Genomic DNA, 15,684 nt, shown 5'->3' with positions numbered 1-15,684 from the left:
TTCTCTAATTATGTGTTAAATTCTTACGAAAGCTTATTTTCGAGACGGTGAAAATTACATCGTTTCTAGCAAACATTTTATTTGCTGCTTTATTCAATTATTTTGAAATCTTAGGTTATGAAATGTTCACAGTGGGCTTTAAACAATGTATTTGTTGTTTTTAAATCATTAGAAGTCATTATGAACGTGGAAATTTTCCAATAATGCAGGTGACGATTTCGTCCCACCTAACCAGTTTTCCCCAGGTTGCCCTACTTTTTATCCGGCTGTCCGGTCATCAGTGCTGTTAAGAAATGACCGTTCAATGCAAAGGTGACATTGCGTGCTGAGGAGGATGTTTGAAAAACGGTTATCAGAGCGCATTATCATAACAAGCTATAATTTATGGCACATTTGAAATATCCTTATTGAAAAACCTGAAGATAATAAAAACTGGCTAGGTTTTACCAAAACATAATACAGTGGAGCGCCGTTTATCCTGGTACCTTTTATCCGGCCTTCCGTTTATCCGTGCTGTTGAGAAATGACAGTTCAATACAAAGGTGACATTGCGTTATGCAGAGGATATTTAAAAAAGCGGTTATAAGAGCACATTATCATAACAAAAAACTCTATAATTCATGGCATATTTCGAATATTCTCATGGGAAAAACATGAAGTTAATAAAAACTGGGTTATTTTTATCAAAAAATAGGATTTTTTTAAAGAATAAATCAGAAATTGGTGATAAAATATATCATTTGACTCATTATCCGTGTTATTCGCTTATCCGGTCGAGGTCAAATCCCGAGAAGCCCGGATAAACGGCGCTCCACTGTATAAATTTCAAAAAAAAGTCAGGATTTTTTGATAAAATATATACTTTGACTCATTGTCCTTGTTATTCGAGTATCCGTGCGAAATCGATTCCCGATGAGCCCGGATAAACGGCGCTCCACAGCAAGGTGTGATTATTAAGGAGGTGAATTGTTAGCGCGTTTTCCGGGCGCCATCATTGAGAATTGTTATATCAAATCGCATACAATTTTCTATACCCCCCTCCAGCCCTCCCCGATTTTAATACCGGAGCCCCCAGTATTGTTATGTCAAGTCGTGAAATGTCAATTTGCTCTATACGGCCTTTTTTTCTACCGTTCCACCTGAATAAAAAAAAATATAATGGCCAAGTGTTTTTATATCACAAACATAATTGACATACCCATACCAATCAAAGGCACATTTAAACCGCTAACACTTTTCGGATAGCTTAATATTTTGTTCACAAACTGTCATCAACTTCGCTCCCTAGCTCTTTTTCTCTCACGTTATCGATTTTTTCTCCTGCTTCTGTTCCTCTCACGTTGCACCATTTCTCACATATCGTTCGTCACACGATGAGTGTTTCATGTCGGTTGTTTTGATTCTTGGTGTGCGCTGTATTTGCAGGTGTTGTGCAGTAAATTATCCAACACACGTATGTCATTTGTCATAGATTACACTTATTTGCTGCAACCGGCGGTAAATTTAAACAAAAAAAATCATTGTAAAAAGAACTGAACCCGGCTGGATTAATGGCAAGAGTGAACAATTTTATCCATCATTTGACAACTCCATGCGGGTTTGTGACGTTCTCTCACAAGCCACCGCCGTGCATTTGCCTTTGTTTGTGTGTGTGTGTGCGTGTCTGTGTGTGTGTGTGTGTGTGCGTGTCTGTGTGTGTGTGTGTGTGTGTGTGTGTGTGTGTGTGTGTGTGTGTGTGTGTGTGTGTGTGTGTGTGTGTGTGTGTGTGTGTGTGATGTTTTTCTCGCAATCCGATATGCACTCGCATTCTCACTCTCCCGCTCTGGCGCAACCCCCTTTCTCTCTTTCTCACTCTCATTTCAGACAGCAGCTGGTGCGGCGGCAATGGGCCCAGCAATAAAGAAGCAACGCGGGTGGGAAAAATTGCATTCGGAACCGATCTCAAAAACTTGCGCCTTGCAAACGACGTGCTCGTGGTCATAGTTTGTCCGTCGAGTGATATTGCCGCGGTACAACGCGATCCCCAGGTCCAACACACCGTCAAGTGGTTGTCGCGGTCGGCAGTGCGTGCAAAGAACAGCGGCAGCGAGAGCGTTCCGTTCTGAAAAGAGTGAGTGTGTGAGCAATAGCGGGCCCTCCCGTTTTACCGCTGTGTATCTTAGTTGGCGGGGTGGCCTTACGTAATTTCTGCCACAGAACTATCGCGAAATTATCCGCTTAACTACAGCACCTCTCCCGTCTGGCCAAGGCCAACGGCCGTGTTTTCGGGGCCATACTCTGTGTGCAATATTACTCTGTCCTTTCCTTAGGGGGGTTTCGTTTCCTTATACTAAAGTACACATTCTTTCCAGCAAACGGTCAACTGCGGGACAGTGTAAATTAGTCCCCGTCTCGGATACAGCGAGCGCGTTAAAGTGTGTGTGTGAGTGTGTGTGTGTGTTTGGTCTTGAAAGTCGTGCCGCACCAGTAGCCGCAGCACATCTTACTACAGAGTGAAGGTTCAATCGATCCACGGGAAATTCCGTACCGTCACGTAATCGCGTGAAAATTATCACCCCTACCGACCACCACCACCGGAAGCAGGAAAAGTAGCCACCGAGCAGCAGCAGCACCAGCAGCACCAGCACAACATAACAACAATGTTCACCGTTTGCAAGAGTGCGGCAGGGACAACGCTGGTCGCCAGCCTGCAAAGGTCAGTTCAAAGCATCACACACCCCAAATGGTATCGCCCGATAAAGTTGGCGCAAAACTATTGTCAGCCGGTAAAAGAAGGCAAGCAGCAAGTGAAGCGATGCACCACCCCACAGACTGTGACGAGGGTTCTATTTTCGTGCCCAACAAATTCGATACATCTTTCACGGATCATCGATCTGCAACAAAACTTTACATTTCCTTGCACTTGCCCACTTAGTTTCTTTTGGCTTTTTTTTTAATTGTACGTGGCCCTGCATTTGCTCGATGAGTAGCGGCAACAGCAGGAGCAGCAGCAACAGAAAGTAACTGTGGCAGTGCGCTCTTGTTTAGCACTCTCTCACACCAATCACTCTCCCGAAGCGAACAAACCCCTGTCGAATGCACCTCCTACGCCCACCAGAACTGCAACAGTGCACAGAGTTGCATATAATGAGCAGATATTTTCGGTTTCAAGGCCTTGCTTTTGCAAAGCAAATATTAACAGGAAGCTCACTGCGTATTCGAACCGTATGACGGATGTCTAGTGTTAACTACTATAATAGTTGTTAAGTTGCCAACTATGTGCTCTCAGCATTCAATCTGGGACAGATTTGCATAGCGGGCATATTAAACTATGCACAATCGTATGAGAGAAGCGATAACCGTGATACGGAACAAGTGGCATTGGTATCATAATGGATCGACCATACATGAAAAGCCTGTTACACAAACCCGTCCTACGATCCTGGTATCCGAAGGGAGCAACACCATCGAGAGCAAATCGTTGTTAGCTCTGAAGGGTAGCAGGATTTGAAGTATGTTTATTTATCGTTAAATATTGCCCTCTCTCTCTCTCTCTCCTCGTCATTCGTTACAAGTCGATAGTAACCAGCACTGGGTTGTAAAGAGTATTCGTATCTTTTACGAGTCCTGGTACCATATCGAGGCGAAACTAGGATTATCTAATAATAGAAAAATCAAATCTCAATAGCTTTTAAATGGTTTGTTTGTCCCACGTGTCGTTGTCTTCCACAATCGTCTCGGAAATGATAAGACTTTGCAAAACGAAATCAATACCGCCCCAAAGCGATTGGTTGCGATGTCAAAAATAGTACTTGCTATCAACCTGCAATCCAAGCAATCAGATAAATCATAGAAACAACCCAGCAACGCACGCTGTGCACATCACAACAATCTTGCGGCTGCTCTCTCGCTCTCTTTCTCTAACACACTCTTCACACACACGATACTGTTGTGTACTTGCACCTGCGCTCATGCGATCAATCTGTCTCGTTCCAACCGAACCGTATCTTAAGATAAAGAACATTTACTCACCTGTTCGCTAGAAATGCCTCGAACGAGCGTACCAACACACCTGCGGTTGACAATGCAATTCATATCTATGGCTCTTAATGCATTAGCTGTTGTTGTTTTGTTGCTTTACTTCTTTTTTGCTCGCTATTGCTGTGCTTTGTCAGCAATTATAAATCAGCTGACCACGGACAAAGCGCTGCTTAGGGCCGCCGTTCGCTTGCACTTTGGTACGATCAAATGTGTTCCACGACTATCCGGTGTACACACATGCATGGGGCTGGTCTCTGTTGGTCTGCCCAGCTTATCTTACAACACCAGCCAGCCCGTGTGAGTGGGCGATGCTTTACAATGTTTAGAAATAGTGCATATACTCTGGCTGCCGTCTTGTTTGCCGCATGAATGTTGCACCTCAACCTGTCGGGTAGATGCTTGGAAGGACAAGGACACGCAAAAAACATCTAAACGCAACACTTTGTGTTGTAAATATAGCATAAGTGCTATATTTATCGACTGACGTCATCGTAGAGCGGAATATCCAATTGGTTGGATTGGGAAAGTGAAAAGCCGCGAAACACGGTTCTTTTGCTGTTGGCTTAAAGCTAGGGATAGAAATTTAAATATTTTAACTACAACAAAACAATTTATCCTCGAGCAGCCCGAGCTTGATGATTAATCGATGGTTCTTATGCTGTGGAACATTATGCGTCATAATTAAATACTCAAAACGTGCATGAAAGAGACTGATACAAGTTCCCAGTTTTGGCATTAACTGGTCACAATTGGGAAAATCTGTTGTGACCATAAGCGGCATCGACCATATTGGTTTATTGATTTTTTTCTTTTCTTTTTCAAACAAATATCACGTGAATGCTGGATGTCCTCACTCATGTTTGCCTTTTTAATGTCCGGTGTGTGTATATTTCATGCCAAAATTCTAGAGAAATGTCGTTGTTTTTTTTACATGTAAACAAGACTTTTTTCAAACCAGTTCATACACTTCTATTCAGCTTTTGATCGTTCTTCACAATATCGTGCCAGTTATCGCCCTCAGTTGATCAGCTTCGCTGGATGTGTTTTCGTCATAAAAAACACACACACATTCACCCGCAACCACTTGTGCGGAATGCTTAATGAAATGATCATAAATTTGTTGATTCGCGGACAACGTCCGCTTACGCATCTGATTTCACGACCTTGTTTTGTTGCTTATATGTTTTTTATAGGTATGGCGTCCGCGCAATGTCGTCGTCGGTGGTGCATGCCCCCAAGCTGGCCGAATTCCCGCTGGAGAATGAACCTATTCTCGGCTACCGCAAAGGGTCGAAGGAACGCAAAGAGCTGGAAAGTGCGTTGAAGAAAGCCGCCTCCAAGATGGAAGACGTGCCGATCGTCATCGGCTCGGAAGAGATCCGCTCGAAGGAGGTGCGTCATCAGGTAATGCCACACAACCACAAACACAAGCTGGCCCAGTTCTACTACGCGGATCAAAAGCTGCTGCAGAAGGCGATCAAGACGGCCACGGAAACGCAGGTGAAGTGGGACCGCACCCCGCTCGATGAGCGCATTCGCATCTGGCAGAAGGCGGCCGATCTGATGGCCGGTCCGTACCGCCAGGAGCTGAACGCAGCCACCATGCTCGGGCAGGCGAAGACCGTGATCCAGGCGGAGATCGATTCCGCCGCCGAGCTGATCGATTTCATCCGCATGAACACGTACTACCTAAAGGAGGCGGCCAAATATCAGCCGATTAGCGAGGATGCGAAGGTGACGAAAAATTCGATGCGATTCCGTGGCATCGATGGGTTCATCGCTGCCGTCAGTCCGTTCAATTTCACTGCCATCGGCGGCAATCTGGCATACACGCCCGCCCTCATGGGTAACGGTGTGCTGTGGAAGCCGTCCGACACTGCCCTGCTCTCCAACTACGTCATTTTCAAGATCATGCGTGAGGCTGGCGTACCACCGGGTGTGGTAAACTTCGTGCCCACTGATGGTCCCGTCTTTGGCGATACGATCACAGCCTCACCGCATCTGGCCGGTATCAACTTTACCGGATCAGTACCGTGAGTATCCTTAGAGAACAAAATCGATGTAAAAATACACACACTAAACCCCCCGGGGTTCGATTCAATTCTTTTCAGAACGTTCAACCGGTTGTGGCGCCAGGTGGGCGAGAACATTAACAGCTACAACAATTTCCCCCGACTGATTGGCGAGTGCGGCGGCAAGAACTACCACTTTGTGCATCCGTCCGCGGATGTGGAGTCGGTGGTGAACGGCACGATCCGGTCCGCGTTCGAGTTTTGCGGCCAGAAGTGTTCGGCCTGTTCGCGTATGTACGTGCCCGAGTCGCTGTGGCCGAAGGTGAAGGACGGGCTGCTGATGATCCGTGACACGCTCAAGGTGGGCGACGTGACCGACTTTTCCAACTTCACTTCGGCCGTCATCGACGACAAAGCATTTGCGCGTATCAAATCGTACATCGAGCACGCCCGCAGCTCCAAAAATCTGACCATTCTCGGCGGCGGCAAGTGCGACGACAGCAAGGGTTACTTCATCGAGCCGACCATTGTGCAGACCACGGACCCGACCGATCGCATCATGACGGAGGAAATCTTTGGCCCGGTGCTAACGATCTACGTGTACAAGGATAAGGATCTCGACAGTGCGATGAAGCTGGTCGGTGGCTCGACCCGGTTCGCACTGACCGGTGCCGTGTTTGCGCAGGATCAGTAAGTGTACATCCTCCGCCATGCCCCGGGGGGAAGGATAGCTCGCTCGCTCGCTCGCTCGGTTTTAACTGTAAATTATGTTCTTTTTCAGAGCATTCCTCAAACGAGCACTCGAAGAGTTCAAGATGACAGCCGGTAACTTCTACCTGAACGACAAATCAACCGGTTCGGTGGTCGGCCAGCAGCCGTTCGGCGGTGGCCGTATGTCCGGCACGAACGACAAGGCCGGCGGACCACACTACGTGCTGCGGTGGGCCACTCCGCAATCGATCAAGGAAACGTTCGTCCCACTGAAGGACATCGATTATCCGTACATGCGTGAATAAGCGCACCACGCACTCGGCGTACGATAAAACAGCTGGCGATGTTTGTTTTGTTTTTGTTTTTGTTTATAGAGTCGAACGATTAGTCCGCTTCCGCTCATGTTGGGTGAGAATTTTGCGTCTATTCCTTAACCGTCCGGTTTCCCCCATTGTTTTTTTCCACATTTCAGCACATAGCGAGCTATTTATCAGTTGATTTTTTCTGTTATCGTACTCTTACGTTGCGTACGACGGACATTGCGTGGCGGATTTCCCATTACTCGTAGAGCCTAATTCAGTCGAGTCGACACCCCTCAGCAGCAGGACCTGTAGTTATGTTTTTCCTTGTTTTGCTTCCCAACATTAAGCTGAGCTTAATTGCAGCAATTTGCCTGCAAAAGATTCATTTTTTTATATGGTTGCTTCTCACTTGCGGAAGACTATTTTGAGAAGGGGAGGGTAAGCAACTGGAAGCCGGACGTGAAATGAAATTTTGTGTTGGTGTTACTATAACAAAACAGAACGCCGGTGCCCGGAATACAATTTGACAATACTTAGCGAAGCAACCGCGCGCCCCGGGACCGCCGCCGTTCCCGACGCAGGATGCAGTACTAAATGCAATCCGCATTACTAAGCTATCTCCTCCGTTCACACGGCCGTGCTGGTCCTTCTTTTCTGTTTCCCCTTCTCTCCGACGGCAGAAGCACGCTGTAAGACGGCCAGTGGGCGTGCTGCTGCTTGCGCAAGGGAGAAGCGGGCCATTTTATAGTGTACCTACTTGTTGATTATGCGCTGATCTTCTTTTGCGAGAGCACGGGCTCGGACGATACGGAAACGGCTCTCACTGTGATTAATTAGAACGAATTGCAAAAAATCCAGTTGCGAATTAAGTATTACCGATGCGGCGGTGTCAATGGAAAACACACAACAGCCATTCGATGACACGTGTGCCGATGTGGTGCCGGATCGGGGTCTGATGAGAACGAACGAGATATACTACCACAGGTTACATAGAGCGATACATACTGACCGACCGACCGTATTTGTGTAGACTCCACTTCTATATGTAATCATCAGCGAACAACATAAAACCAAATCTCAACACAAAACCATCTATACATGTTGTGTGGTGCGTGCGTCAGTATACCAGTAAACCACGTGCGTGCAACGGCATAACACACAGCAAACAATGCCCCCGGTTTGTTGCCGCATTACAGGCCGTACCAGACCAGTGTGGTGCAAGCAACTATCATAAGCGTAGTGTAAGAAATGAGACAACAATAATACTGGATAATATTGAACGAAAAACAAACACACACACACACACAATGGATAAGTTAATAAATGTTTTAAAAACTGAAAACAAATGGGGCGGTTAATTAATTATCACATAAATTAGATGCATCATAAAGGTGGTGTTATTAAAACGACAAATTACAACAAAATCCATCATAGAAAACTATGCATCACAGCGAAATAGCTTAAGTTTCTTACACAAATAACATACGTGCATGAGTGGATAAGAAAGAAGAAGGTCAAGTAAATCAATCAACAAGCTATTTGCTATTGGAACAATTCAATCGTCTCCCAAATAATGGCATAATAATACAACACATACACTCCCTCTCTCATCTGCCAAACATATTTTCATTATGTTATTTTTAATCTTATTTTTAATCTTTAACAAATTACAAATTTATTATTGTTTTGTTTACTGTGCTATACTATTTTACTTCACAGCTAAACAATAAGTTTCAAAATAATCCGTTTCACACACATTCTTCCGTGACAGTGTTTTGATGACACTGCCGTGACCAGGATTCGAACCTGGGTTACTACGGCCACAACGTAGGGTCCTAACCACTAGACGATCACGGCTATCGAATGCTTGTGTTAGTGAGAGTTACAACTGCAATTTTCTTGCTTACAATACACCAAAAACCTAATAAATATGTTATAATGATGATACATATTTTTTTACTAACATCTTTTCAACAAGCCCAAGATTAAACATAACTGAATGTCTTGTAATGTCATGTTCGCTGATTTGAGGAGCTTATTTCTTTCCTACATTGCGCGTAGGTTGGGTGGTAAAATTAGCCATGATAACGGTCAAACTTTATTTAAAATGTTAAAAAAGCTTCGTGCGTCGGCCGGGAATCGAACCCGGATCAACTGCTTGGAAGGCAACTATGCTGACCATTACACCACCGACGCTCTGGCAATCGGAGGCGAATTTTGCAAACTGGCCGCCAGTTCCTGGAAATCCAGCAAAAACGATGTATTGTTTCGAAGCTTAGACAGATGTTGGCCCCCTCGCGGGCATCTGTAGCCTTTTAGATTAGCGATACACTCTTATCACATTTGTGAACAATTATTTGTGTATGCTGCCATATTCTGGAAATGTTCACCGCCAAATGTTGTTTCGGATATATAGTTTATCTATCCAGTGAATTTAATTTAACATTCATCATTAAAATTTCAAATAATATGTATTTTACGTAGGTAGTATAATAGGCAAACGATTGGATATAACAAACATAAACGAACCGCTCATTACACGCCCTCCGCTGTAAATACCGTGTCCTATACTTTTAATATGTATATCCACAAACCACACTGCATCGATCAGACCATTAAGAGGGAAGAAAGAAAAATAAAATCGAACACACGCTCACACACACACAATCAATGACATGATAAACTCAGTTACTTCATACACCGCACTCAGGCTGTGTAGGGTAGCCCATGGCGCTGGACTTGTTCTGTGTAGGTTTGATACCTTTTTATACAATCATTTACTAATAGCCGTTCGGTAGTTGGTGCTGCGCATAGCGAGATCGATTCTACTTGTTGTCATATATATTTTACCAACTGCACTATGTAACCTGCATTTAACTCAGCGTAGACATGCACAGATCGATTTGTAAAAGATGATATTAAAGAAACATAGCATAAATAAGGCGTTTGAGTGACGATGTAAAACGTAATTTAGAAAACACTTTAAAAAAAACCTAACACCGCGTTCAAAAAGTGATTTAAGAAGGAGTAAACTAGATGAGTGTAATGCGTTGTTTCGTGTGTTATTGAACGCCACAACCTAGAGCCATTGGTTGCATCTCCGGAGGGCGCCGTGTTGTACCAAATCGAGCAGTCCTTCTTGAACAGTGCTCCCGCTACAGTCGACACTCTTTGGGGGAGTAATAGTCCAGGTATCCTAACGCCGGAAGCTGGTTTTGAAACCCTTCATGGAGGACAATACTTTTGCCATCATTGGAGCTTTGCGTGGTTTGGTGGGCTGAAAAACTGTACAGAATAGTTTCAACATTAATACTGCGCTGCGCTGTAACACGTTCACCGCCTGCAGCGTTGTTATCTTACCTTGCGCTTGAGCATTATCGCGCACACCAGCCGCTACTCGTAACCGCGCGTCACCGGCCTGCGCCACATTGCCTGCCTTCAGTGCAGCTACACGTGCCGCGGGTGAAACGACCGGCGCACGAGCCGTGCCGTATTTGACCTGCTTGCTTATTACACTGCGCGGTGGCTTTACGGCGGAGTCGACGTACGCTAGCTGCGTTTTACGTATTGGAGCCGCCGCCTGTTCCTGCGACAGCTTAATATTCTGCGTGAGGCTCCTCAGCTTCGCATCCCGCTCCTCGGAGCAGCGCTGCAATATGGAAGGGGTGGGGGTACGATAGAATTAAAATTTGTTGCACAATTTGTTGCCGGGGGCACTAAACACGACACGATGATGATGATGTTAGCTTACCAGGAACATTTCTCGCCACGTTTCCAGCTCCTCTTCGTTGCGCTGCTTCGAACGGAAGTTACGCTTACAGTGCTGCTCCCACAGAACATCACTGTCCTCGACAAAGTGCGGATTGAAGTGCTCCAGATGGAGCAGCTGAGTCGGATTGGCCCGTTCCAGCACCGGCTTCAGAATGTAGAACGGTATACCACCCGTCGCGCCTATCTCATCGATGTGGTCCTGCAGCAGGCGAATGCACAGCTCGTACAGTGTCGGAATGACGCCCTTCGAGTTCGTCTTCATGCCAGAGTACACCTTCGTGCGCATGTTCTTCGACTGCATGCTCTGCCCGAGCGCTTCCTCTTCCGTCAGGGGTCGACCTTTGTTGCCGCGCCCGCTAGGACCACCCATAAACACACACTCCATCACGGTCTGGTTGAGCGGCATCGGGCGATAGTGGGGCGAAATCATCGGTAGCGATTCCACTATCTCCGACGCCTCCGGAAGCGGTTCCAGCTTAACGTTCTGTGAAAGCAGCTCCGAGGCCGTCGGTACGCCACCGTTACGCCCAACCGAGGAAGAGGAGGAAGACGAGGAAGGTCTGGCTGGATCTTGCTTGCTTCTCCCATACGATGCCGATTGGCCTTCTTGCGTGCGTGACGAAGAGGAGGAGGAGGAGGAAGGTTTCGTTACAGATACTTTCACCTTCTCCTTACTACCACCACCGGGGGGCTTTTTCTTCGACCCGGAAGGCATACCGATCATGGCCAGCGCATCGGCAAAACTCGCACCACCGGAACAGTCAAGGCCACCGTTGCCATCCTCGCCCGCGGAATCGTCGTTATTGGGCTCCTGGCTGTTGGCGGATGGTGAGCTAGATTTGTCTTTTCGTTTCGATTTGGACCTTGATTCGTCTACCCTTTCCAGGGATGATTCGGATTTCTCCTGATGCTCTCGCCGCTTCGAGGAGGAAGACGACGAGGAATGGCCTTTCGATTTGTCCTTCTTCGCATGTGATGTTGATGATGTAGAAGTGTGTGAAGAAGACGGCATTGTGCCATCGGTAGTATCGCCGCGATCGGATCTATGTTCCTTGCGGAAACGCTTGCTGGAAGATGATGCTGCATCTCCGTCCACGTCCGCCTCATCCGAAGCGTGTCTTTTTGAGCTCCCACTTGGCTCATCTCTCGATCGATGCCGGCTCTCTTTATGACTAGAATCTTTCCGTGCGTGACTGCTACCATTACTGCTAGTGCTACTGCTAATGCTAATATTATGAATGCTACTGCTGCCGCCGCCGCCGCCACCATGCTCACTAGTGTTGTTGCTGCTGTGATGCTTTGAGGAACTGCGATCTTTGTGTCGTTCGCCGTCACTGTGGGATGACGATTTTTTCGCGGATCCATGATGGTCCACCCTCGAGGAGGAAGATTTGTGAGTTTTCGATTCGCCTCCACTCGACGAATGGCGATGATGGTGGTCACTGTCGCTCTTGCGTTTGCTGCTGCTGCTACTACTACTGCTGCTGCCGTGACTTTTATGTTTGTCTCCACTCCCCGAACCGTTGGCCGATTTCGACGAGTTGGAGCTGTGATGATGATTTCGTGAGCTGCTACCGCTCGAGTGTCTCTTAATGCTACTATTATTACTAGACGAGCTATTGTGATGTTCATTCCACTGCATGGAAGCGGCTTTAAGCTCGGACCTTAGCTCATGATCTGGCTCTACCGCACGGTGATGGAAAACGTGGTGTACTTCTGGCTGGGCGATGTGGCCGTCCGACGATTCATCCCCGTTGCTGTCGCTGTTATTACCTTCAGGATCTTCGCGATACTCCTCGTCCACGCGTAACGACGGTTCTTCGTATGATTCTGAAAACAAAACCACCCAATCATCATTATTACAAGCAATAGCTCTGGTAAAAAAGCCTCAGTTACCAACAGAAATCGAAGGTAAATGTTTGCCATCGCAACAGATTGCACAGCCCAATCTTACTTAATGCATCTATTTATGTGTCATTTTTAGCTACCAAGTGTTAACCGTTGCATTCAGTTCATCCTGTATACATCCCGTTGCTGCTATATTTGCTTAACTTGAAGCATTCACCTACCATTTTGATCTTCATTGTGCGATGCACGATCGTTATTATCGTCGTCCTCGTCGTCGTCATCTTCGTCATCCTCATCTTCGTCTTCTGGCTCTCTCGTCCGATGGTGATGACCCTCGGCTTCCTCCTGGTCGCTCATGTCGCTCCGATGCTGCCGATCTTCGGTCTGTCTTCCGTCTGAATCCGCACCCTCACCATGGGAACCTGCATTACCGGTGTTATCGTCCGATTCCTCCGCTGCTACCATCGCTTTCCACTTGGTCACGAGGGCTTTGGCCGCAACACCCACTTCACCGTCGTACTTCCGCAAACTGTTCACCGTTCGTCCGATGCCGGTGTCCTGCAGATGTCGCACGGATATTGGCAGCTTATACAGCTTCCCGATGCAATGCACAATCTGTGGTAAAAAAAAACACATATTTGTATTAAAAACAATGCATTTTTTATATCCAATCGATCGTCATTCATTTGTTTCCGTCAAGCTTTTTCCGGTTAAGTTACTGAATCGAAATCAAATCTCTCAAACATTTTTGGTTTTAATTAGTTAAAGCTAGCTAAACTCACAAGAGAATCAAACGTTCTATCTAGTAGCTGCCGGTTATCTATGAACATGCAACACACAATAATCAAGCGAAACAGCATCACAAGTACCAAACCATATCTTTTCTCGGTTTGTGCGGTTAAATTCTCAGCTACCAACCACGTGGAGTGACCTTGCTACTAACGCATAATTATCAACGTCGATGTGGCACATCCAAGCAGGCCTTAGCACTCGGGGTACATTTTATGCTGCTGGCGGGGTTCAGGAAACTTATGGAACCCCATGGCATCCTTACAGCAAGGAGGCTTGTGTAAGATTTTGTACTCACGGAAGACAGGTAAGTCGTTCAGAGTAACGGTATAAATCGGGTTGAGACATCTTTCGTAGCTGCCCAGAGACAGGCAGGGCCAAGTGCCATGGACCGTTGACTTTTTAATGAGTTGCAACCGATGTACTTACCCTTGCTGTATCGTTAAGCGATTTGTTGATACTCGTCTGGTAGTGATTGATAATGTCCACAATCGACGACATCTTGGCCACCGGGTTCTTCGACCTTCCTCGAGTTTGATGATGACGACGACGGATTTTCCCTTTCTCCTAAGGGGTGCTGTTTTCCAGACTGCCAGCCAGCAAATGCCCGTCTTCTTCTTCGTCACGCTTCCGTAACCTGCTTCTTTTGCGGTCCCTCACGGTCGCTCCCTGCGCTGCTCGGCTGTGCGCTATTATTCCGCGGGCACACAAATCCAACAACCCATACACGCTCACTTCCTCGTGTTAAATTCTATACATACATGCAGCTTTGCGCACAGGTACGTACTGTAGAAAAGGGGGTACTACGATCGTATGGGCCCTTTTTTGCAAGGTTTTACGGATCGACCCGTCTTTCCGTCCTTCGGGGAACTGTCACAACAATGCGCTGGCAATTCGTGGACTTCTAACGGCGATGACGACAGCAAAAGGACGAAGGCTGTATTAACAAAACCCACACACACACACACACATAAACTCACACATTAAAAGTATAATTCCTACATTCTGTTTCAACCGTCTCGGCAAAACTCAAGAGTCCCCATTTGCACTTTTCCCTGTCTGCTGCATAGCTACAGCATAGCTGCTACTTTCTTACTGCTGCTGCTGCTGCTGTTCGTTCACACACGCATATGCGTAAACATGACAGAGGTAAACACACAAACACACACACATGCACATTCAAATACGCACTAGCAGATATGCAGACACCTGGTGGTGTGTTGCCTAGGGGAAAATCGCTTGCCAGCACATCGATCGTCGCCAGCTAGGATTTACTTTCGCTACAGAAACTGTCGCCCTCGGTGATTGCCCGTGAAGGAGGGGGGGGGCGATGACTAGAAACAATTGGGTGATGCATTCGCCAATTGCACCACTTTTCTTCCCCCGTTGACTGTTCGCTCACTTTCTATTACTTGCCAGTCACCGTCATCTGTTCTGAACAACCGTTACGCAATGTAAATCACAGACAGGGACACAGAATGAACGATCAAACACACGGGCGATGCTGCTCTTGGTGGCTCTGTTGCTGGATGAAATTGTTGTTGATTTTGCGATTTAATTTTCACCAATTAGAAGGTCAGCGATAACGTAAGCAAGACGACACAAATATGCTACTAACTTATCGTAGCACACACAGCATACACACTGCCTCGATACGCCATTCCTGCTTACGTTCATCAGCTGAAACGGGGGAAGTGCGGTTGTGTGTGTGTGTGTGTTTGCGTGCACATTTGTTCCGCTGCGAGAGCTGTCAAACTTCGGGTATTCACCACTACCAATGCAAATACAGTGGACACACTTGCTAATTGAAAATTTACACCAGGCAGTTTAAGGGACCAGGTGATCAAGAAAAGGGTTTTTTTACGATTATCATCGTTTTGGATCAATTATTTTGAAATCAAAAAAGATTCCTTCCCAAAATTAAAAGCTTGTTTAATAAGTTTAAAATAACATATCACCATCTCAATTCCACACTCCAAATTTAAATATTCCAGAGGTATTCAAAGTTGCATGAAAGCTGTTTTAATTGCAACAAAAAAGGATCCTAAGCTAATTATTTCCTTTAAAAACATTCCGAGCAGCGCAGAAAATGTAAATGTAGCTCACCATGCCCAAAATTAAAAGATTTGAGTTTTGTTCTATCGAATAAAGCTATAAAAATTCTCTTTAAAATTTAAAAAGCATTCTGCCAACCCAAAAAATCGAACGAGACCAATGCCTCTTCGTACACG

General features: G+C 46.2%; 2 protein-coding genes and 2 non-coding genes across 6 annotated transcripts; 1 reads left to right on the top strand and 3 right to left on the bottom strand.

The window, feature by feature from the left end:
- The first annotated feature begins 1,345 nt into the window (after window positions 1-1,345).
- On the top strand, window positions 1,346-7,091 carry LOC120961084 (delta-1-pyrroline-5-carboxylate dehydrogenase, mitochondrial). 2 transcript variants are annotated; one of them, XM_040384716.2, is made up of 6 exons: window positions 1,346-1,453; window positions 1,864-2,110; window positions 2,352-2,695; window positions 5,214-6,053; window positions 6,132-6,722; window positions 6,814-7,091. In XM_040384716.2, the coding sequence occupies exons 3-6, from the start codon at window positions 2,640-2,642 to the stop codon at window positions 7,046-7,048; spliced, it is 1,722 nt and encodes a 573-aa protein (XP_040240650.1). In that variant the 5' UTR covers window positions 1,346-1,453; window positions 1,864-2,110; window positions 2,352-2,639; the 3' UTR covers window positions 7,049-7,091. The 2 variants fall into 2 exon arrangements, with proteins under 2 accessions (XP_040240650.1, XP_040240651.1); XM_040384717.2 differs by lacking the exons at window positions 1,346-1,453; window positions 1,864-2,110 and adding an exon at window positions 2,140-2,279.
- Window positions 7,092-8,830: 1,739 nt separating this feature from the next.
- Window positions 8,831-8,902, bottom strand: Trnah-gug (transfer RNA histidin (anticodon GUG)). Its single transcript has one exon. It is a non-coding gene; the product is annotated as a tRNA-His (tRNA).
- A 267-nt stretch (window positions 8,903-9,169) lies between these two features.
- On the bottom strand, window positions 9,170-9,241 carry Trnag-ucc (transfer RNA glycine (anticodon UCC)). Its single transcript has one exon. It is a non-coding gene; the product is annotated as a tRNA-Gly (tRNA).
- A 256-nt stretch (window positions 9,242-9,497) lies between these two features.
- LOC120961081 (transcription elongation factor B polypeptide 3) lies at window positions 9,498-15,177 on the bottom strand. 2 transcript variants are annotated; one of them, XM_040384704.2, is made up of 5 exons: window positions 13,883-15,177; window positions 12,886-13,279; window positions 10,797-12,646; window positions 10,406-10,694; window positions 9,498-10,330 (listed from the first exon to the last, which is right to left on the bottom strand). In XM_040384704.2, exons 1-5 carry the CDS (start codon window positions 13,952-13,954, stop codon window positions 10,242-10,244), a joined length of 2,694 nt encoding a protein of 897 aa, XP_040240638.2. In that variant the 5' UTR covers window positions 13,955-15,177; the 3' UTR covers window positions 9,498-10,241. The 2 variants fall into 2 exon arrangements, with proteins under 2 accessions (XP_040240638.2, XP_040240639.2); XM_040384705.2 differs by having other exon boundaries at window positions 14,645-15,177.
- Window positions 15,178-15,684: the final 507 nt, after the last annotated feature.

This window comes from Anopheles coluzzii, chromosome 2, assembly GCF_943734685.1.
Source record: "Anopheles coluzzii chromosome 2, AcolN3, whole genome shotgun sequence".
NCBI lineage: Eukaryota > Metazoa > Arthropoda > Insecta > Diptera > Culicidae > Anopheles > Anopheles coluzzii.
The sequence above is the reverse complement of the archived record's forward strand: the minus strand, read 5'-3'. Positions and strand labels throughout refer to the sequence as shown.